Source organism: Candoia aspera, chromosome 3, assembly GCF_035149785.1.
Source record: "Candoia aspera isolate rCanAsp1 chromosome 3, rCanAsp1.hap2, whole genome shotgun sequence".
Taxonomy (NCBI): domain Eukaryota; kingdom Metazoa; phylum Chordata; class Lepidosauria; order Squamata; family Boidae; genus Candoia; species Candoia aspera.
This window is the reverse complement of record NC_086155.1, coordinates 109250750-109274961: the sequence shown is the minus strand read 5'-3', so window position 1 is coordinate 109274961 and position 24212 is coordinate 109250750. Positions and strand designations below refer to the sequence as shown.

Here is a 24212-nt window from a genome sequence, read left to right as displayed (position 1 = left end):
CCATTCACTAGTAAAAAATAATCAGTTCATGTAGCAACTATGCAAGGATATTATTTTCATGTCACAGATTATGTAAAATCAAAGCAGAAACTGAGAATATATTGTTTGCATCACGACCATTATTTTCCAACTGCATTCTGTGCAACCCTTGGATTTCTTGGAAGCTTAGCTGGAATTCCCAAAGATAGTAATGATAGATAAACTTCACTGAAAGTTAGTTTGCAACTACAAAGTATTTTCACCTTCAACATACAGGGGAAGAAATGGTTGAGTGTCCTTGGATAATGTTCTCTCTGCACAGGAAACGTTAGATTAATCAGATGCATGTGAACTGAGAATTTATCCAGTAAAAATTGGCAGCAATGTTCAGGGAATTGTGAGGCAGACTTCTCTACTGATGGTAGGAAGTCTGAAAAGCGGTGCATTTCAATTACATCTGCTGACGGCCACATGGCAGCTGTGTATCGAGAGGAGTGCTGGGATTTTCAAAATAATTTCTATTATTCCAAATAATACGCAGAGTACTTTGTCTCCTGTTACTGTTGAATATATAACATGTATTTCTATGCTTGCACACGCTTTCCAAATTCTTACACTTATTAAAGTCAGTTTGATGGACTAGCTGGATGTCTGTATGACACAGAACTCTAGCCAGCTCAGCTGTTGTTCACATTCTGGTGAGAACTTCTCAGTCTGCCCTGCCATTCCTAGTGGCTTTAAAGAATGGCTCATCAATTTATGGTGAAATTCATGTTATTCCCAACCTTGCCAAATTTTCAACAAAGCCTTTATTTTGATATGAAAGATGCTGAGCAGATTTGCATAACAAAGAATATAATTATTTTACCAATACCATATAGTTTGCTAATGCAGGCACAATTGGGAGGCCTGCAGAACTAAATCCTGCCGAAATTGACCTGTTCTGATTTGCTAATACCTCTCAAATGACTGTCAGCTGGTAAATGTGTGCTTTATGGTATAATGCTGTAGGCTAAGGCTTTTTGTAAGGCTTTGCATGATATAAATGACACCCTGATTATTCCAAGGGCTACTTTCCAGTGCAACTTCACTGGAGATAGTATCTTTCTGGAAAAGTCCAGCAAGAGATCCTGGTTCTGATTAAATTACTACTTTACTATGGTTTGAAGATCACAGGTGGCAGACTTGTAATACTCTCTTTTATTACTTTATACAGGGTATTACTGTAATTAAGGTCATATCAGCAGAATATTTGTTAGTTTGACTGGTTGTAGCTCTACACTTCTGTTGTAAGGAATCAACAGATGGTGCCTCAGCAAAAAACTGAAACATTATGAAAACGGACAAGGCCTCTTCTGCAGTGTTCCTACCTTCCTGAAAGAGGAGCAGGCTCTGCTTTTTAAATAACCAATGTCTTCTGCAAAGCAGGAGACCAGAAGACACAATTAATGACTCACTGTGGAAGTTCAAGAATATCAAAAGGAGGTACTGAAATGTTCTCCTGGCTGGAGAAGCTCTTTCCTGAGTTAACAAATTTTTATTAATCAACAAATACGAATTAAGAGATCTTTCCAAGGGGTGCTGGGTACACACAGCCAATTCATACACTGTGCTTCAGCTAGTACAGAATAATTAACTCAAGCAATCATCCAAGCTCAAAGTCTAGAAACTTGTGTTTATTATACACATGTACAGGCGGGTATGTGTAGTAGAAAAGAGAAAAGTGTATGGGTTTTATATGTGCTTCTAGCATTCACTAGAAGAGAGTCCCTCTTCTGGGGGAGATGGGCCGTGGCTAAATTTGAGTAATAAATAAATAAATTCAGATTACACCAGGTAATCCTAATATAAATAGAAAATCAAGAGATGTCTAGAGCGCCGCTGGAGGAAGACAAGGACCGAATCTGACCGAACACAAGCCAGAGCTGCTATTAAGGCCTACCTTGTGGTGGTAAGAGCGGCAAAATGTCAACATTTCTCCGCTCTTGTTGTGTCCGCAGGATGCTGCCCGATGGCCCTGTTTAGGATTACCCGATCCCTCTTGGGTAAGGGGGATTTGGCGATCCATCTACAGGGCTGTGCGGAGGGGTTTTCTGAGCATCTGCAGGATAAAATTGCTCAGATCCATTCTAAGTTGGACTCTAAGCATGAGGCACAGTCTGGGGAGATGCCGAGGGTACATACTTACCCTGTTATCTGGGAATGGCTTGATCCTGTTGGGCCTGAGGAAGCGGACAGGATCCTCCAGACTGCTTATGCAACCACATGCCACCTTGACCTATGCCCTTCCTGGCTGGTAAAATCACCCTGGGAGGTGACTTGTGGTTGGGTCCAGGCAATAGTTAATACATCCTTGAGTAAGGAGGTGTTTCCAGCTGCCTTTAAAGAGGTGCTGGTACATCCCCTCCTCAAGAAGCCATCCCTGGACCCTACTATACTGGGCAATTTTCACCGTGTCTCCTACCTCCCCTTTTTGGGAAAGATGGTTGAGAAAGTGGTTGCATTGCAGCTCCAGAGGATTCTGGAGGAAACGGATTATCTGGACCCCTTTCAGTCAGGTTTCAGGCCAGGATATGGGACAGAGACTGCATTGGTCGCACTTATAGATGGTCTCTGGTGAGAGCGGGATAGAGGGAATGCATCCATCCTGGCTCTTCTTGACCTCTCAGCGGCTTTTGATACCATTGACCGTAGTATCCTTTTGAGTCAGCTCAGGGAGTTGGGGGTGGGTGGCGTAGTCTTACGCTGGTTTACCTCCTTCCTCCAGGGCTGGTCCCAATCAGTGGTGATAGGAGAGGAGAGATCTGCCCCTCGACCCCTGCATTGTGGGGTGCTGCAGGGTTCGGTCCTCTCTCCTCTCCTATTCAACTTCTACATGAAACCACTGGGTGAGATCATCCGTCACCACGGAATGAGGTATCATCAATATGCTGATGATACTCAGTTATTTATCTCTATCCCAGGTTAGGTAAGTGATGTGATGGCTGCCCTTTCTCAGTGCCTGGGGGCTGTGGGGAAAAAGTGTCTGGATGGGGAACAACAGGCTTCAGCTGAACCCTGGTAAGATGGAGTGGCTGTGGGATGACGGCTCCTCTGTATCCAGGAAGTTATCATCTTTAGTTCTGGATGGGTTTGCACTGCCCCATTCAGACCTGGTGTGTAACTTGGGGTCCTTCTGGACTCATGACTCCTCCTTGAAGAGCAGATGGCAGTCATGGCCAGAAGGGCCTTTGCGCAACTCTGTGTTGTGCGCTAGTTACACTCTTTCCTGGATTGAGAAGCCCTCCCATATCCTGGCCTGAAACCTGACTGAAAGCGGTCTAGATAATCCATCCCATCCAGAATCCTCTGGAGTTGCAACAGCACCACCTTCTCAACCACCTTCCCCAAAAAGGGGAGGTGGGAGACAGGATGTAAATTGTCCAACACAGTAGGGTCCAGTGATGGTTTCTTGAGGAGGGGGTGCACCAGCGCCTCCTTAAAGGCGGCCAAGAACACCCCCTCACTCAAGGATGTAGTAACCATCGCCTAGACCCAAACACATGTCACCTCCTGGGCTGCCTTCACCAGCCAGGAGGGGCATGGGTCTAGGTGACAAGTGGTGGTATTTACAGTCCGGAGGATCCTGTCCATTTTCTCAGGCCCGACAGGATCAAACTGTTCCCAGATTATTGGGTAAGTACGTTCCCTTGGCATCTCAGACTGTGCCTCACACTTAGAGTCCAACTTAGAATGGATCCGAGCGATTTTATCCTGCAGATGCTTAGAAAACTCCACACAGCCCTGTAGATGGGTCACTGGGCCCACCTTCCCCAAAAGGGATCGAGTGATCTTAAACAGGGCCTTTGGGAGGCATTCTGCAGATGCAATAAGAGCGGAGAAATATTGACGTTTTGCCACTCTTACCACCACAAGGTAGGCCTTAATAGCGGCTCTAGCTTGTGTTTGGTCAGATTCAGTCTTTGTCTTCCTCCAGCGGTGCTCTAGATGTCTCTTAACCCTCTTCAAAACCCTCAACTCCCCCGTAAACCACAGGGAGTGTCAGGTTGGATGTGGCAAGAGAGGCTGCACAGGCGCGATCCTGTCCAAGGCCCCGGCTGCCTCTCTATTCCAGGCTGTGGCCAGGACCTCTGCTAGTCTGTGGAACAGACCCTCAGGTATAACCCCCATTGAGATGCCATTGTTATAATTAAATAATGTGGTTAATAATTTTTGTCATTTTTAAAATGACATTTTTAAATGACATAAGGTGATAAAGGTCATATGATATGACACTGCAGAGTTTCTGAAGCTGGTGCCTGCTGTTGACTGTCTTTCCTAAAACTAAGAAAAAGCTTCCAACTTATGCAATAATACCACCTTTTTATTCTTTCCAACCCAATGGAATGTTGGAAAGAAATTATGTAAACAGGCTCAGGACTCTGTCTGTCTAAAAACTGATCAGAATGGGACTACATTTGATATGGTGAGAGATGCAAAGAGAAGAAAGTTCATGTTTGAAAATGGGCTGGATGTAGCTTAGGGCTGTGAAGACAAATACTCCAGAAGAAAATTCCCCTAATGCATCCCTACAGGACAAGAGTTGGGCAGGTGTTCAGAATGCTACCCAGCGCTCCATTCTAGGGCCATTTGCCCCACAGAGGAGTATATGCACCTTGCCCTGTGCTTCCCAGTGCATACATACCCATCAACACTTGCAGACTCAGCACAAGGGAAAAGCAGAAACACAGAGGGAACACATGCTGTATACATCTGCCCTGATTAGACTCTCATGTACATAGAAAACACATATGCACATACCCTGATTTGATCCCAAGGAGAAAGGAAGTACACAGATGCAACATACTACTTCATTTTACACATAGGAAAATATAGATACCTCCTATGGCACTGAGATAAAGGAGTTAGAAAGAATTCTAAAAGCCATGCCTTGCATTCTATCCCTAGCTTGTTTATAGAAGGTGTATTTTCCATAGTTTGTATGTTATTAGGCATATTTTTAACCTTTTCAATACATTAATATGTAGAATCTTGTGCCAGCTGATTCTATGAGTTTACATTAGTTGCCATTCACTTCCTTGCAAGAGACCCAATATTATTTATGCCTGTGAATGCACTCCATCCAATGGAAGATCAGTATCCTTTTAAGGAAGCCTCAGACTCCGTTTAATCCTTGGACAGTCAATTTTGGTTGGGGATCTCAAGCATCTCCTTCACTGTATTTCTGATTCTGAGAATAATTTTTCTCACAATTGACCTTGCGTAGTAGAATGAATATTTTTGTATCACAATAGCACAAGCCGAGGATACACAGCTGAGCATCCACCGCTATAAAGTTATTTGAAAAAACAAATCTTGCCAGTTTTCTTCAGTGTTACTCTCCTTTGCTGAGTCATCCGTGGTGAGATACTATTGCAGCAGTCTCTCCTACATTATGCTATCCAAGGTCTTTAGAGCTCCTTGTGTTTTGTAACCATGAAGTTATCTGACCTGACCCAACTTTATATAAAATATGTGAACTGAATTTTTCCAATCCCTGTTTTCAGAATAGAGCAAGATCCCTGGCTTGGCAGAAAACTTACATTGCTAAAGTACTGAAAAAGTTTGCTTTATTTGAGTCATTAAAACCCTTTGCATGTCATCAATACCAACAGTTTGTGGAAAGAGACCACTGACACAACACGGGACTTTAGATTGTTATGGGGAAAATGCCCACTTAAATTAGGAACCAGAGTGATTGGACACAGATGTTATCTGTCTCCTTCCCCTCCAGGGTCCTCGGGCAGTTTCAGTTTGCCTGCTCCTTCTACTTGCAATTCAAAATCCTTCACAGCAGTCATGTACGTAAGGACAGAATAATATTTGTCGCCCACATTCCCCCATTTCTTTTCCCCATCTTCAGGTGGACAATACGGTGGAGGGGAGCAAAACAATAATGTGCAGACCGACCTGGGGTATAATGATTACCTGATAATGTTTTACACTTTTGACAACAAGAGTTACAAACAGCACAACAAGCTCTACAGCAAGGACATCTACACACTATGCCAACATATATATGCATCCTTCTTAGGAAGAAGAGAAATTAAATGAATACAGTGACCTTTATGCATGCTCACATAGAAGAATAAATATGCAAGTAATCTGTGTTCTAGGCTCTCTCCTAGGACCTGGGCTTTAGCTAGTTCTTCCAGAGAATGTGCCTGCTTATAGATCAATGCAACATCAGTCTTGTTACGTTTATGCTGATTAACTGAAACATAACAAGAAGAGTTCCCTATTTACATACTCCTCCTTGTGACGCCAATAAATAACCCAGGGCGATCTTACTTTCGACAGTAAGATGGCCAGTATCCTCTGTTTGGTACTGCAGAGTGTGTATTGCCTCAGTGACAACACAAAAGGCAATTTCCACTTCTATAGAAACATTCAAAAGAGTCCCTTTTGGGAGATGGACAGTGATAAATTTGATTAATAAATAAATAAATCATGATAATATTCTGCAGCTCACATACTCCTAGATTTGGCAGCAGAACTCTTAGAACTATATATTCCCCAATGTTTTCTCTCAGCCAGGATTTTTTCTATTTACTGTGGGAACCAGAGGTAATGAGGGCCACTAATCTTGTTGTGGTAAGTCAAATCCACAATTACATGCCCCAGGATCCAGCTTCCTTCAGAGTTACCAGGTAGCATCTTACAAGCACATTCTCCATAGATCCAATAATAGCCTGGTTTTGAAGTGACATAACACTTGTGATGATGACTGGGAGGCCTATCTGGGGCTTTCAACTTCTGGAGGTAGTCATGACAGGCCATTTGTCCAAATTAATTACAAAGACTGTCATATTTTCGCAGGGTGCTGCCCATATAAGACTGTTGATAGCACCCCCTTATGATTGTGAGTGTAATCCTCAGAGCTGCAGGGCTCCATAGCATTGACAAGCAGCCCAAAATCCAATAGCCAGTATATATCCACACTGTCCAATTGAATATCAAATGCCATAACAAGGATATTATTAAACAGGTCTTTCCTCTGTATAGGAAGGGTATAGACCCTTTGAGGCACTTGCTACAATGGTTCCAGCAGGTGTAATGTCTATAATATTGCCACAAGCATCAGTGGTTCCCATAAGTTACCACAAAAAAGGCTCCCCGGGTTGCCAGAGGTATGGTTTTGGTGGATACACAAGTAGGGAGTAGCGACCAGACGTGGGAGTAGTGGACTGAAGTTGGACATAAGGGCTTAATTTGAATCAAGTGCACAGCTTCAAGAGAACATTACATAAACTGTTAATAACATCTGCATTATCTGTACTAATTGCTGGGGAGTTTTTATAACCAGAGCAACAGTAGGCAACTTCTCACTCTGCATGAAAGTGATCAGTTGAGAATGATCACACTGAATTTGTACATCCAGTTTTATATGACTTTTATTACCCATCAAAAATTGGTAGAGCAGGTGGTGTTCTCTTTGTGGATCATTGTGAGCTTTCATTTAATTAATTCTTTAGATTTCTAAAATCATTTGGTCCTGTAGGTAAACACATTCTGCAATACATGAGCTCATGAACAATTCCACCCTCATCCTCCAGCACATGAAATTGTTCAGTAAATGCCTGTTCATATCTTAAGCTGATGACCATATCCTCGAAAATAAGGTTTTTGTGCTACCTGGGGCACTCATCTTGCCATCTTTGATCAATATTTGAGCTGCAAGATCTCTGCAGATTAGCATCTCAGTAATTCGTTCTTACAAGATGTACATTGACATCCACTTTCTTTCTGCCTTTTTTGTCTGTAAAAAGTCAAGAACAGTATGAACTGTCTTGATGCTATATCTAAAGTATGTTTGGTTTTGCATTTTAAACAGCTACATTTCACAACAGGTTTAGAGTCAAGATATATCTTGCTTGCTTTTTCTCTCTGTAGCAAAATGTGCAAGTTTACTTCTGATGTTGGGGCTGATTTATAGGGAAAATGATGCCTTGGGATGGGAGATTGTTCTTGATAGCTCTCTTGTTTCTTGAGAAGTTCCCAGATTTATGACTAGAAGAAGAAGTTTAGTATGCCATCTAAAAGCTCAAGCATCAGAAAAGATTCCACAGTAGTTTTTATTTATATATATTGAAACTTGACATTTGGTGATCTATGGCCATGTCTTGTAAGTTCAGAGACGGTGTAGTTTTTAACTATTAATAAGCATGCTTTAACCTCCTTTCCATTCACTTTCCCATGCCCTTTAGCCTCCCATCCTGGTCATAACTTTGACTTCTTATTAATAGGTGCTTTTTGTTTTGTTTTTTTGTCTTTTTTTCAAATTCACTCTAGGTATCAAACTGGTTTGGAAATAAACGAATCCGGTACAAGAAGAACATAGGTAAATTTCAAGAGGAAGCCAATATTTATGCTGCCAAAACGGCTGTCACTGCTACAAATGTGTCAGCCCATGGAAGCCAAGCTAACTCACCCTCAACTCCCAATTCAGCTGGTTAGTTTTTTTTTTCTTTTGGGTTGTTATTGTTCTTTTTTCAGTGGGGTTTTATTTTCTTTTAGTATAAATGTATGTTTCTTGTTTTTCACTTTGAGTTCCTATTTGATTTGACTATTTTGTTCCTGTCTGTTTTTCTGTTCCTAAAGGCAATATAGTCTCGCTACATACTTTAAATGCAATGTGTTCAGGATTTTTGCCTAGGTAACATTTTGCTTGAGTTGCTGACGCTCTCAGAAAAAGTGTTATCTATGTGCATTTTATATGTTTCAATAACGGGGATGAGGTGACTCAGAATTTCCATTTGGGGGGCATGAAAAACAGGAGTTTCTTCTGTGGAAGCCACATTAGTGAAAAAAAGCTAAACGTTAGCACATACGCCTCGATGGCGCTGTGGCTGTTTTCAGTCATTCTGTTTAGGTCTGTATTATATGGACCATATCCCTAAAATATTGTTTGCTGAGTTCATTATCTGTGGGTCTCCTCCAAGCTTGTCCTGTTTTGTGTAATTTCATTCTTCTTTGTCAGAAATTGTCAGAGGGAATTTCTTCCTCTATAGAGATTCAAACATGATTTGTTCCTCAACCTTTCCAATATGCAGTTTTAATGTTGATTATTCAAGGAATAAATTAAATTGTGTTACCTTGAGTACTGTGAAGAAAGTCAAGGTAGCAATATTAGCAATTATCTGATTCCAACTTTGATATGTAAGTGGAGGGAAACTTTACCATTGAAAACTTTATTTTGTGACAATTTGTATCCTATAAGATAAACTATAATTTGCTGGTCCTTGTTACATTTGGGGCACTATTTTGCCAAGCCATCAACCTGAGGACCGAGGCATACATTATGGCTTTGTGTATTAAAAGGTGAAAAACTGCAGCCTACATGAAGTTGGAAAACATGACATGGGGTCTGCTCTAAATGATTCAAGCTTTGAACTAAATAAAACCTGAAATTTAGTCTCTTTTTCCTACCAGAAACTCTGTCCATAGTGTCATTTTTCTCCAAGTCAGTGTGGCTAGAAGATAAATCCATAGCAAATGAAAATCTGTGACCTGCATCTTCCTCCCTGAATGACAAATTGCTAAGTGAGAATTTAGCAATACCGCTGCAGATTGAGTCCTTCTCCACACTTCATTTTGATGAGGGAGAACAGCTTTGTGTCCACCCTCCAAATCTTTAACTATGATTCCCTTTCTCTGAAAAACTGATGCCACCTTCTGGGTTATGGGGATAAAGTTAGAAACTCTGCTGACATTATTTGCATTCTGCGTTTCTTCTGTTCACATTTGTTTGGTAGTCTTGACTTGTAGTTGCCTTAAGTAAGGACTTCTAGAAAGAAGCAGTTGTGCCTGGTATGGCCCCTGATAACCACTGGAATTGTAGGATTTGGAGACAAATTTGGTGAGCTCCTTTGGTTCTGGCACTTACTCACCCTGCCATATTAAGGCAAACATGGAGAAATCACAAACATCATACCAGACAAATAGCACCACAGGTTACAAAAGTTTTCTAGTTACTTTCAAAAACAGATGTGTTTTGTCTTATTAGTGTCTCATTTAATTTGTGGATCAAAGTCTGAGGTTTCCTGGTGTTGTATAAGAGATGGATGTTTTTATTCTGTCTTATGGATAGCATTGTTTAAAAAAACGTGGCTTGTCTTTTGCCATGGCAAAATCTTCACAAATTCACTTCACAAAATTTCACAAGTTCACATTTCATGAGTTTATCACAAAAAAATGCACGTGGAAGAAAGGATGAGTCTTTAGACCATTTGCATGCTGAAGAATGGAAATATTTTGTCCTTTGCCTAAGTTCAATGTTAACTAGAATAAGGTAAAAATTTGGAACAGCTTTATGTATTGGTTTTCTGTATGCAAGTAAGATGTTTTACCTGTACCAAAACATGTAAAGTGTGAATAAACAAGGGTCAATAGTGTAGATCCAAAGGTAGCTGAGGTTTTTTGCTATGTGAAATGAATGACATTGTATTATTTTAAACAGAAGTTGTATATTACATTTAATCCTGCTGATATATTATTTATAACTATACTGACTTAATTGGAAGTTAAGAAACCTCATGATGACTTTCAGGTAGAAGTAAAATGCATTAATTAAATCTATTTTGCACCAACACCACTATTTGCTCATAACTTTTGATCAAAAGAATCTAAAACCTATTAGGCCAAGTAGATCAAGAAGCTTAGTAGGGGGATCCGGGATAAAGTGCTGCCAACTTCTGCTTTATAGAGATGCTCTGCAGTGTTTCTGCCACATGTTGCTAAAGAATCACTCTCTGACTACAAAGGGAATCCAGGAAAACCAGAGGCATTATCGGCAAATATGGGAGATAAATAAAAAAAGCCAGGGTCAGGGTCTTAAAAACAGTAACAATGCAAAGGGGGAGACGTTAAGTATTTGGTGATCAATTTTACAAACAGTGTTTATTTGAGCATAGTTGAGCATAATCATGGGCAAATTTTGTAGAAAACTAAGCAAAAATTATTAAGGAAGAGCTGCTCTTTTAGGGATGAAAACATTATCTACATTTTTATTCTTTGGTGATATAAAAAATCCTGAAACACAAATATCCTTAAACAAACGATATTCAGGGAATTGCCACTATAAATGGAATTACTGACCTGTCGGAATTAGTCTTATATATTGCATAAGGAAGGAGTTTCTGTTCATATTATTATGCAGCCATTTTAAGAGCTATGGTGCTAGGGCTGAATACAGTTGTAAATACTGGCTGCATAGTACATTAGAGAAGTTACAGATTATGAACTATGCCTAAAACATAATGTGCATTAACAGCTGCAAGCATTATATTAGCAAAAAAAATACAAGGTTTAAACTTCTTAAACCTCTGTGGAGCCTAAGGACTAATTTTGTACACACTTCAGAAATAGTGGACTCCATTTATAAACTACTTGAATATGCATATGTTGGGCAAACTAGTGACATACTGCATATAAATTTAAATTTGTGAGGAAGATCTGCCTCTCTCTATGTCAAGTCTTGTTGTTGTTTATTCGTTTAGTCGCTTCCGACTCTTCGTGACTTCATGGACCAGCCCACGCCAGAGCTTCCTGTCGGTCGTCAACACCCCCAGCTCCCCCAGGGACGAGTCCGTCACCTCTAGAATATCATCCATCCATCTTGCCCTTGGTCGGCCCCTCTTCCTTTTGCCTTCCACTCTCCCCAGCATCAGCATCTTCTCCAGGGTGTCCTGTCTTCTCATTATGTGGCCAAAGTATTTCAGTTTTGCCTTTAATATCATTCCCTCAAGTGAGCAGTCTGGCTTTATTTCCTGGAGGATGGACTGGTTGGATCTTCTTGCAGTCCTAGAGCAGGTTCTTTTTTGACAGTGGATGTAGCCTCTCAAATTCTGATTTTTTTCTCCCTACAAGTTTTGAGAAAGTTTTCAGTTCCTGATAAAATCTCTATTTGCAAGTATTCTTACTGACAATAAAGGCAAGGACAAATATGGACAGAGAAAAACAAGAGTAAAATTAACTATCCTCCCAGGAATTAGCTGCACAGGAGAGCTTCCTGACAACTTTTGTTTGTTTTATTGTAGCATGTTAATGTTAACCCCGAGCTACATATATTCTCACCTCTACCATGTTAGTCAGAAACGGCTCTCCTATTTGAGGGACCAGGTGGTTGGGCCACGCAATGGACTCTTTTAGATACTCATGCCACATAACCTATAGGTGACCTTAGGTGGCCAGGAAGTTATGAGAGTTGGGGAACAGGGAGTTGCTTGTTCACTTCTCTCTTGCTTGTTTTGGAAAGCTGTTGTTAGTTATCTTGGAGGTTATGTGGCATCCTTAATCTTCTTTTGAATCATGGTGTTTAACAGAACAAACCAAGCATATGAGCCTCCTGGCCAACTACTCTCCCCATACAGGATTCCCCTCTGCTTTCCTCCTGGCCAAACTGAAACTGCCCAGACAGAGTCCTCTCCTTTCCAGTGTTACTTTAACTTACCACTTGTCTTTGATTGCACCTGTTTGGTTCTCCCTTTCTCACTTCCAGTACAGCTTCCTTTTCTCTACAGCTTTGACACGCACCATCATTGACTCTCATCTTACTGCTCTGGAACTCCTCTGATCTTCTCCTTCCCTCCTGCAGTGTAAACCAATCACTCTTTGCAAACCGCTGCTTTCACTAATGCAGGTGAACTTAAGACAGCCTTGTTTTTATGGGCCTGAAAACTAAACAACGGTTAATTTCTCAGTCATTTAAACGAGATAGACAAAATCAAGCCTCCTTATTTAACCTTTTCTGAATTGAACTGGATTTGTCTCCTTAGTATGCACATCTTTTTTCACCACCCCAAATAGTTTTTGATGGCTGTAATATCTGTTACCTGTACAGATATTGAGAGCAGCTGAGGGCATAATAAAAGGAGGCAAAGTAAATGCAGTTTGGAATTTGTTTCAAAGTAAATAGTAAAGAAAGAGTAACCATCAAAACATATCATGGAATCAAACATTTGGAATGAGCTATTTAACTCCCTGCTCAGCGCAGAATCCCAGTGAAGGTGTCCCTGGTTGACTAGGCTCTGTGTGAACACATCCAGTGAAGGAGAGCCCACTTGGTCCCACTATCAACCTGCTCTTACTGTAAGGAAGCTTTTTGTAACATTCTATTAGAATCTGCCTTCCTGTCATTAAATCCTTGTTTAAATACAGGCATGCTATTTATTAATGTATTTTATTGGTTTACTCTTAATGCAATCAGGGTATTGATTTCTGAAACTTCAGCAGGTAGAAGAATTACATGTTATAGCCCTATGTGCTATCCAAAGTACTTCCCATTGAATTCATCTAGTGTGCTCTTAGGAACAGCCTAAGACATTTTCCCTGATGACATTAAAAAAAAACAACCCTATCCAGCCATGTCGTTCTCTGAATGTTCTCTCTCCTCCCGCCCACATTTATACAGATACTCATTCCTACTGCTAAAAGAGAGAGAGGACTTCTCTAGGTATGGAAACTCACATATTTTACTTCATATTGCTATTTTACTATGCAAAAGACTGTAGCAGGGCTACAGAGCAACTACACTATTGGGACCATCTCTAGCATTTCTATTTATCTGTCTATCTAAGAGTAAAGCCATTAAGACCTGGCTCTTCCCCAGGGACTAGGGACCTGTTGAGTGAGAGTCCCCTTTTGGTTGTTCTGTTCTGTTCTGTTCTATTTGTATTTTATATTTATATATTGTTGAAGTTTAATGTTATATGGTTTGGGGGTGGGTCTTTTTGGTTTATTGTTTGTATTTTATGCTATCCAGAGTCACACAGTTGAGTTGGGCAGCCTTATAAATCTTGCCTGTCTGTCTGTCTATCATATTTATAAGCTGCCCAAGTCATGATGTCTCTGGGAAGTATACAAGTTAAAAACATTCAATACAATAAAAATCTAAAGAAGGTAAAAACCCAGTGACTAAAACTCTTAACACATTGATAAAATTCCTCTCCAGGGCACATACTATCTAACCCAGAAATTAAGCAGCAGAGTAGCAGAACAGATGGAAATTCTTAGACATAGTGATGTATGCTAAAAGTCAAACTGATCCGTTCAGGAAGCAGATCATGAATTCATGATAGCATAGGATATATCTATCAATTATTTGTTTATTGTTATTATTGTGCTGCCAACAATGGGAAGAGATTTGGCTTCAGACACTAAAATGTCTTGGGTTGTCCTGCTATGTTGTGAGTGTTGCTTCTCTGTTCCCAGCCCTCAGTGTCCTCTTAAAAGTCTGACTTGGTGAGGGGAAATGTTAGTGAACAAAGTTGATAAAATTTGGGATTAGAATTGACAGGGAATTTTAAATGGAATTTCAAGGGAAATTTGTTAAGATTCTGTTCAACAGAAATATTTCCCTTTCCTGGATCTGGAGGCCCTTCGGACAGTCACTCATGCCCTTGTTATCTCCCATATAGACTATTGCAATGCACTCTACACTGGGGCTACCCTTGAAGAGTATCCGGAAGCTTCAGCTGGTCCAGAATGCAGCCGTGCAGGCTGTTTTTGGTGCCCCTAGAAGGGTGCATGTAACACCTTTGCTATGTGAGCTGCATTGGGTACCAGTTTGCTTCCAGGTCCAATTCAAGGTTTTGGTTGTCACCTTTAAAGCCCTACATGGCATGGGACCGGGTTACCTGAGGGACTGCCTCTTCCCCACTTCATCAGCCCATCCCACCTGATCATGCTGAGAGGGCATGCTGCAGACCCTGTCTGCAAGAGAATTCCATCTGGCGGGGTCCAGGAGGCGGGCCTTCTCTGCAGTAGCGCCCGCCCTCTGGAACATCTTGCCCCCAGAGGTGAGATTAGCCCCATCGCTCCTAGCCTTCCAAAGGGAATTGAAGACCTGGCTCTGCCACCGGGCTTGGGGCAGGGAGGAGAATAGTCATACTTGCGGTTGGCTAGTGCCTTGAAGTGCCCCTCCTACGCAATGACTGAATGAGACCACAGCCATCTGGATTTTATTATATTTGGTAGCTTTGTGATATTGTTTTATAGTGTATTTTATATTGGAATGTTATTATGTATTTATTATTTTATATTGTAAACCACCCAGAGTCCCTCCAGTCAGAGGAGATGGGGGGTGACAAATTTGATAGATAGATAGATAGATAGATAGATAGACAGACAGACAGACAGACAGACAGACAGACAGACAGACAGACAGACAGACAGATATCAGACACATTTGGGCAGTAGCAAAAAGAGCTTTCATGAAGGTGGTCAGAGTATCTCTGGAGGATTTTTGCAGATGTAATAATATACTAATCATCTTATCTGCAGCTCTATAACAACCCGTCAAATGATGCTGCTCACAGAATTAAGTTCTTTCTCAGGTCATAAGACATGCAGCACAAACAAAATCATGGAAAGCCCCGGAAACATTTTTTGTCCACTAAACCCAATATCCAGTTTCCTTCTTTCCTTAGTTTTTTTTTCTTTTTTGGCAGGGGGGGCGGTCATGTTTATTTTAATCACCACAATATATCTAGGGTGTTTTTTTTTCCTTCACTGTGTGATCATCACTATCCTTGGTGTTTCCCCCTTCTATAATTTTGTATTGCTGCCAGAAATGCTGAGGCAGCACCACAGATGGCACAAAGTGCCATCTCAACAACTACTGCTGTGCATTAGTAGTACAATGTACACAATAGTCACGTTTTACCTATTTTGTACCTATAAAGCAACATGACACATTTTCCACTTAGAGACGTACATGAATGTTACGAAGAACCGAAAACATGTTCATGCATGACCCCATAGAAAACAATGCAAGCTAAATAAAATGTGTTTTTGCAGTTCCTGTTCTTTTACTCAGGATTTGCACAGGAGAACATCCTAACAGATGTGTTTCCTGTGTCAGTAGCAATATATATTCTGTAAATGGCATGTATTAATACTTTAGTTACTTTAACTGAAAGTTTGTGGCTTTTTTTCCTTCCCCATCGCTTAAATGGGTAGAATGCTATTCATCCGGGTGTTGTTTTAAAAGACAGGCTGAAGAAAGTAGTTATTCTGTTCAAGCCACCTAAACAGCTGTTGAAAGACAAGATGGCACGTGGAGTTTCTAGAATCTCTTCATGATGATGCAGCAGGACCTCGAAAATCTAGATCTTTTATTGAGGCCATCTGTTTGGAGGGGGGTTGTACTTTTACTCCTATGAGATTCCTGTGAGAATTAAGTAATTAAAGTTGGGAAAGCTTCTGTATGTTCAGAAGATGGGTGTCACATAAGGCAAAGCAATGATATAATTGCATTCTTTAAAAAGTGCAATGCAAGAATGGGAGACATTGAACATGAATCAAGGTAATTTCCAGTAGATTTCTTGGATTATCTATTGCAAAACTGGCTGTTCATTTGCAATCCATTTCTGTTTGCTGAATTGTTTTGTAATAGTTTCAGGAACTATTCCAAAACCTAGTGAAGGCAGCAGGGGTCTCTTAGCTATGGGAGACTTTGAAGAACTTTTAGCCCCTAGTGGATATTGTTGTGTTCTACAATCTTTCCTCTGAGAGGCTTTTTAATAGGGGAAAGAAGGACTTCGCGCAGACCAGCAGAGAAATAATTAGTGTACTCTTTTCCAAATGTGTCTTTGCACTTTGCTTTGGCAACTAGGGATAAGCAAAAAGGTTTGCAGAGCTAGAGCAGAGCAGAAGTTACACAGAGCATCTGCCTACCTATTGCCTTTGAGAAGCTTAGCAAAGAGCAAAGCAACTGTGTGTCTTCCAAGGGGAAGCAACTGAATGGCTTGGCACTGCAGTAGTGCAGTGGAGCTGACCTGGGCCCCTGAAGTCTCTCCCTTCAAGCCTAATGTCATGTTTAGCACTAAACCTTGCACGCTGAGCTTTCTCATATTTAACATACTGAGTTGCACGAGAGTTTCAGAAGTAAACCCCTCCAGCCTGTCTCATGCATTTCAGTTAGATTGCCGCTTTTAAGGTATATTTGGGAGAGGAGACATATGGGGAAAGCTGAAAAAGATTTGTGCCTGGAATTGCCTTTTCAGCCTCAACTGGTGATCAAGATAACATCTGCATGTAATCAGTTTCAAGTCTTGACATGATTTGATATAACTTGGAAAGGGTAAAGAGAGCATGACCACAGTCTTGTGCCCCATTGTCTCCTCTGCCCAACAAATGACCCATGCTCCTCTCCGGATGTAGATGTGTGGGATCTCTGGATGTATAGAAGGCAACTATTTAGTCTGTTTTCCATGCCACATTTCACTACCCTGCCAGGCTGGCCATAACAGCTTCGTTGTGGGCTGTCACCAGCACCCCTCCTGAAAATGGCAGCATCTAAGCATGGCATGCTGTACTCATTGGCTATACATTTACATTTATGGACATTATTTTAAAATAATAAGACTCTGTCTTCCAGACATCATTGCTGAAAATATCAATGCTTGTTAAGGTATTAGAATGCTGTCCATCACAAACTTGTCATTCCCCCCGAACTGGAATTACACCACACATCAAGATCTGAAAGGCTATTCCTGTTGAAAGCCATTAAAAGAGAGAGAGAGAGAGAGAGAGCAGTCTTTTTCTTTTCTTTTTTTTTTTTGAAATGTAAAATTTATAGCTCTTATACCCTCTCTATTTTTTTAATTTCAATTTTGCTTGCACTATTCTCTGTGCTACTAACCTGACCATATTGTTTTCTGTTTGGGGTTGCTTTGCATGCCATTCCTTCTTCTTGGCTGACAGGCGAGTGGTTGCTCCTCTTCCTTTCTATGATTCAGGTGCCTCACTCTTTCCTTTCCAGGTTCTTCCAGTTCTTTTAACATGTCAAACTCTGGAGATTTGTTCATGAGCGTGCAGTCACTCAATGGGGATTCTTACCAAGGGGCCCAGGTTGGAGCCAACGTGCAGTCACAGGTAGGGATCCATCGGATGTACTGCCAGTGAATGCATCAGTGTCAGAATGCAGGGCTTTAATCCTATTGGCTTCCCCCATTCCCGTCCCAAGAGAGGAACTAAAACTCAACAACCATTAAATCCATCAAAATGAAACAAAAGTACAAAACCAGCAGGGGAAAAAAAATGAGGAACTTGCCTACATTTTGTGAATGCATTTGGCTCTGGCTTGATAGGAGGAAAATCAAAATTTTGAAAGGAAAGAGTGCCAATTTGCTTAGTGGATTTTCTGGGAGAAGGAATCATACATTTGTACACTAAGTTTATTATTCAGGCTTCCATATTTTTATCTTCTGCTTAGCTTAATAATTAGGGAATGCTGGTAAAGTACTCAGTCCTATTTCAGTGTCAGTCCAAATCCTATCATCCTTTCTTAGAAACCCATCTGATAAGCAGGAGGGTAAGAAATCAAGTCAAAAACACAAACTATTTACTATTGATGCAGTAGTTACAACAGGAAGTATTCCCATTCTAGCCTCTTGGGTATTCATAACTTTTTCTGGAATCTCCTTCTACCTCTGCCCCATCTCATTTGGGATTCCCTACTACATTTCACTGGAGCTCTTAATAATGTTGCCAACTATCCAAACATATCCATCTTTTGACAGTGCCTTTAAAGCCAGTGCAGATTGTACGGTTACACTGAATGTGGAGAATGCTTGCTAGCTTAATAACAAACAAGAGGAATGGATGAACCTGAGATGCAAAGTATTGGAACTCACATAAGTTCACTTATACCAAGTCAACTACCTTCAGTTGCAAGTGGCACTGAGAAATCTTGGGTTTCACTGATTGATGAGTAAATAGACTTAACAGATTAGGAAGAAACTTCTTGCTCCCATAAAATTGCTAAGGCTGACAAAGAAACTCCAACAATTTCCTGCTCCCTTTGTATATTTTCTTCTTCATCGTCTTAGAATCCAGCACAAACTACTGCTATTATAGACTGTAGCTGTAGATGGGGATCTGGGTGGAAGGCAGCTTCACTTTTTACTCTTTAGAGTGAACATAGGGAAATCTTGACTGTAAACCAATACTCATATTGTAATGACTTCCAAAGAAATCCTTCTTCTCTAATATACATGTTCCTAATTCTTTCTTTGTTGTTGGTCTGTTTAGGTGGATACCCTTCGCCATGTTATCAGCCAGACAGGAGGATACAGTGACGGGCTCACAGCAAGTCAGATGTATAGTCCGCAGGGCATCAGTGTAAGAAAAATAGGCTTCCTTTTCTCTGTTTCTTCTTCTTCCTCCTCCTCCTCCTCCTCCTCCTCCTCCTCCTCCTCCTCCTCCTCCTCCTCCTCCTCCTCCTCTTCTTCTTCTTCTTCTTCTTCTTCTTCTTCTTCTTCTTCTTCTTTTTTGTTCTCTTGCTCCCAATTATTTCAAAGCCATAGGGCTCAAAATGCCACTTAATAGGACTTCTCTTAGCTTTACGGTCACCTAGTTTATTGCTTTTGTATCAGTCCTGCCAATGGCAGAATTCTAGCTGCAAAAAAGTGCCAAGTGGGCAGGCCTTGTACAGGCAGCTGGCGTCTACAGCTGTCAGAGAGAATCAGCATTCACACGGCACCTGCGGCCACTTGCATTCTGCTGAGAGGAGCTGCTAAACAGGTGACACCTAGTGCAATGGCAGTAGGGTATATCACCACTAAGCAGGACCCAGACATCTCCAAGAAGATGGCCAAAGGCTGGAGCCCACTCCAGCTGAATGTGCCATCAAAAAAGAGGATAGCTCTCTCTCCCACTCCAGTCAGTCTCAAAGAACAAAACAGATGACTATCCGATTAATAAGCATGTTGATAATTATAATTATTGTTATAATGCAACAACTAAGCAAAGAAAAAGAAAGGTGGAGTGGAATGGAGACATCTTCTACTTGTTCTGGGTTGCACTGTCTGCTTCTGACTAGCATGAAAATTCATAGCGACAAGCTGTGTCTTACGGAATGAAATTGATCAGACAGTCACAAGGAGAACTGAATGTAGATTTGGGACAGCAATCCAACTTCATTTCTCAGATCAATCATCCACCATCTCAACAGTGATGACAGAAAACTGGGACAAGAGGGCAGCCTGGAAAAGGAGGCTGCCCTACACAATGCTGGGAACTTCCTTCTGCCAGTTTTAGAGGTCAAAGAGAGAGCTGGGGTGACCTGAAACTAGTGGAAGTGTAAAATGTGCTTTGTTTCTTTGTTTCCATGCATGCCTTGGACAATGCAAATGCCAGCTTGGGAGGGCAGGGGAGTTGGATAGGATCACAGGTTTCCCACCCATCTACTCCAGAAAATCTTCAAGATTCCTGTTGCCTGTAATGCTCCATGATTTGCTGAGTTAAACAAGTCTTTTCTCAGTGGGACTGTATGGCATGTCACCCCTGGCAGGCTGGGCATTCTCTATGAGCATGTATCAATTTCCAACAAAAGCATCAAAAGTAAGACATGATGTGATTCAGTCCATGGCAACTGCTTGCCAAGACAGCATATCTTTCATTATTTCCCTCATTCGTTTTGCTATACAGAAATGTAGGCAGAAATTTAAATACTCAGGTTTGGAAGACCACCTGTGCAGGTTGCCAAACAACTGTTCAGTCATGAAAATGTTTAGCTTTGTTTTGGTGGTGGGATATTGCTGAAGGTTGCTGATATTGCTTTAACACACTGAAGACTCATGGTGAAGTTTTACACAAACAGGACAGCCACATAGGCTGCCCACACAGCAGCCTTGTTCACCTATAAAGTGGGAGGAGGGAGATTTAACATAATGGGGCCCCCTTCCCACCTTGCTTCCTTGCCAAGTACTTTCATCCCAGATTGGCTTATTCTGGGGGACAGGATTAAGCTTGAAGAAAAATACCTACAAGTGAGGAAGATATTCCCTTCAACCAAGTGCTTTTATAACATTAAAATTAGATTTTCCCTCCCACTTTATGTGCGTGAGGCAGACATGTAAACATGCCTGGCACAGCCTTCAATCTGTCAACTCAGCCTATACCTCTGTCCCTGCAGGCACTTTTCTCCTAGCCTTATTCTGATACCAGAAGTGAGATGGATGGAGTAAAAGTACTTCAGGTGGCCTAGTGGGAAGAGGTAAGGTAGGGAGGAAGAGACTTCATTTCATTAATTAAAAAATGAGAAGACAGCATGCTGCGGAACAGACAGCCTGCCCTCAGCATCATCTTTATTTCCGGAAATGCTATGGGCCCCACATAGGCCCTGTAGGCATTTTTAGAATAGAAAAAGTGACTATAAAAATGACTATACTTTTAAAAAAAAGATGCTCATCTGCCCAGAAAAATATAGAAAATGTACACTGCTATTGTATCTTGGGAAAGGCAGGTTAGAGGATAACTTTGATGATGGGGGAAATGGTGGGGAGCACTCACCAATACACCTTCTGATAAATGGTATTTTGGGATTAGTTGTGTCCCTCATGGCAGCCCCTTTCTGAGAGCTCAGAATTTCAGAGATGCTCACCAGCCCCAAATAATGGCTTCCTTCTGTATCAGACAGAAGCATGGGTCCCCAGGCATCTCACTTTGATCCCTATCTCCCCAACAACCTATGCTGTAGTGAGTGTCCTCTAATAGTTACATCAGTGCAACATCTCATCAGTATTTGTGTCACTGTTCCAGAACAGAACAGAACAGAAGGGAGGGGTGGATGGATGGATGGATGGGTTCCTCATTAAGAATTGGGAGAAAACTCCTTAGAAAACACAGATTGGTAAAATGGAAAGGGGGAAATGTCATTCCCAGATTCCACTGTTGCGCTATTGGAATCCCTTCTTTCTTTTTTGATCTCGAGCTGGCTGCATCTGAATAATACAGCACATACATCCTACGCCTCCCATATTAGCACCAAGTCTGATGTCACCAGGCAGGAACAGCAAAGTAATCTGAAGCAAATGCAACTGAACATGTGCAGACAATTATGTCTGCTTATATAAACCCATTGCGAAAACTAGGCTTGAAAATGCCACATGAAAGAGCCCATCATTCTACATTAACCTCTGTGTTAGTTGAATCCATTTCCACTGTGGCTTTTTAATACTGAGGAGTAAATGAATCAGTGACGGATCATGATAAGATATGATACTTATCTACAAATTAACCCTGCCCCCTAACTGCTGCCCCCCGCCGTGCCCAAGGATTGGCCTAGTTCACTGCTCCTGACTGTATTCCGGAAAATAAGTAGGTTTCATGACTTAACCAAAAGACCGAAGAGTTTTGTTTTCAGGAATACAGCTATGAGGGAGCAAACAAGCCAGGAGAGATTTGGACACAGTCACCCTGATTGACTTAGTAGTTGTTATTAAAACAAAAGTGTGAAAAGAAAATCAGCGATTTTGAAAGAGACAAGGTTTGATTGATCTCCAGGACAGAATGAGGGAAGGGGAGAGAAGGGCTTAAAGAGCCTGACTTGAGGAAGGGGTAGGATCAACCGTCTGCACATTAACACAAAGCACTGAGTGTCATCTACAGGAAGATCACCTGTAAAGTAACCAAACCTGAAAATGAAAATGGAATGAATAACATGGGTTTTTATTTTATTATACATGGTTCTAAACAAGTAGATAAAGAGATCTATATTTTTATGGCTCCCAGTACAAAAACCAGTAAAACTGACTGGTGAGATGTTTAGAACAAACCAAAGGAAGTACTTCTTTGTACAGCTGAACTATGGAATTTGCTGTCACAATAGCAAATGGAGCCTTTGGCATCAACTTGAATATCTTTAAAGGAGGCTTTTAGATTTCTTTACTGATAGTCATGGACCAATATTAAAAGGTAAAATATATGGCTAATTGCTTATTATCAAATCTTATTTATAACCAAAATTTCCTTACCGCCATCATGATTGAGCAATATTTGGCAAACCTTTGTGAGATTGCTGAAGATTTATCTGCCGGTAAGATGAACAGGGACGCGGTGGTGCCGCGGGTTAAACCGCTGAGCTTGCCGATCAGAAGGTTGGTGGTTCGAATCCATGTGACAGGGTGAGCTCCCATTGCTAGTCCCAGCTCCTGCCAACCTAGCAGTTCGAAAACATGCAAATGTGAGTAATTTAATAGGTATCACTTCGGCGGGCAGGTAACGGCGTTCCGTTTAATCATGCCGGCCACATGACCACAGAAGTGTCTACAGACAAACGCCGGCTCTTCGGCTTTAAAAAGGGAAATGAGCACCGCCCCCTAGAGTCGGACACGACTGGACTTCATGTCAAGGGAAACCTTTACCTTTACTTTAAGATGAACATATTCTTTTCCTTAGACAGCCAGAGCAAGGAAGGATGATATAATTTGGAGTTCTATGTATGGTGTATTGGACAGCTCAGCCAAATGTGTGTTGTTGACTCAGCTATACTCTCTACACAGATACAGATTCAGTCTTGGAAATCATGGTTACTATATCTCTCTTCCAGAACCATTGTTGGTAGAGATTGTGAGAGTAAATGTTCTGTAAGGAGGAAAGAGGATGTTACAAAAATACTTAGTAGTAGAAATGCATCTGTTCCAAAGGCTGCTGTTATAGTGATGAGTAATTATTTTCATGTAAATCTAAATCCAGGAAACATTGCTTGACATGATCTTAACTCTTGGTTCTTCTTCAAATTATAGCATTCTTTTGCCCTTTCAAGGAGGATTAGGTAAATCTTTTAGATTTGCAGTAGCTACTCGTCATCCTCCTACTGTACGTAAGCTTCATGTGAACAGAGGGAAGGACACTTAGTCCCCCACCAGTTGAGTGGGCCAACATGGCATAAGACTTTGATTCTCATGCAGGTCTGGGCAATGATAGAAACAGGATGCCGAACAAGATACCCTTTGGTGTATTGTTATATTATGAACCCAATTAAATACCTTTTACTATTTAATTGGTTATTCATATGGTTTTTAATAGGTTAATCTCTCAATTTCATATAAGTAAGAAGCAAGGTGAGAGCCAGTTTGGTGTAGTGGTTAAGGCACCAGGCTAGAAACTGGGAGACTGTGAGTTGTAGTCCCACCTTGGGCACGAAGCCAGCTGGGTGACCTTGGGCCAGTCACTCTCTCTCAGCACTTGGAAGGAGCCAATGGCAAACCACTTCCAAATTCTTGCTGTGTAAACTGCAGGGACTTGTCCAGGCAGTCACCAGGAGTCCAAAATGACTGGAAGGCACAAAACAAACAAAACAGAAGCAAGAAGCATGCACTGCTTAAGATGATGCATACATGCATTACAGAAGACACCATCTTAGAAGAGGCATTCTCTTCCATCGGTGAATGAAAAGGGGGGAATGC

At 41.3% G+C, this 24212-nt stretch overlaps 1 protein-coding gene across 3 annotated transcripts in view; it reads left to right on the top strand.

The window, feature by feature from the left end:
* Window positions 1-24212, top strand: part of PBX1 (PBX homeobox 1) — a 242777-nt gene that overhangs the window by 201654 nt on the left and 16911 nt on the right. Inside the window, exons 6-8 of one of the 3 annotated variants that reach the window (XM_063298574.1) lie at window positions 8311-8359; window positions 17783-17895; window positions 19054-19143. In XM_063298574.1, the coding sequence (XP_063154644.1) occupies window positions 8311-8359; window positions 17783-17895; window positions 19054-19143 (252 nt within the window). Of the gene's footprint in view, window positions 1-8310; window positions 8471-17782; window positions 17896-19053; window positions 19144-24212 lie in introns of all 3 variants that reach the window. The other 2 variants (XM_063298573.1, XM_063298575.1) reach the window with 2 other exon arrangements.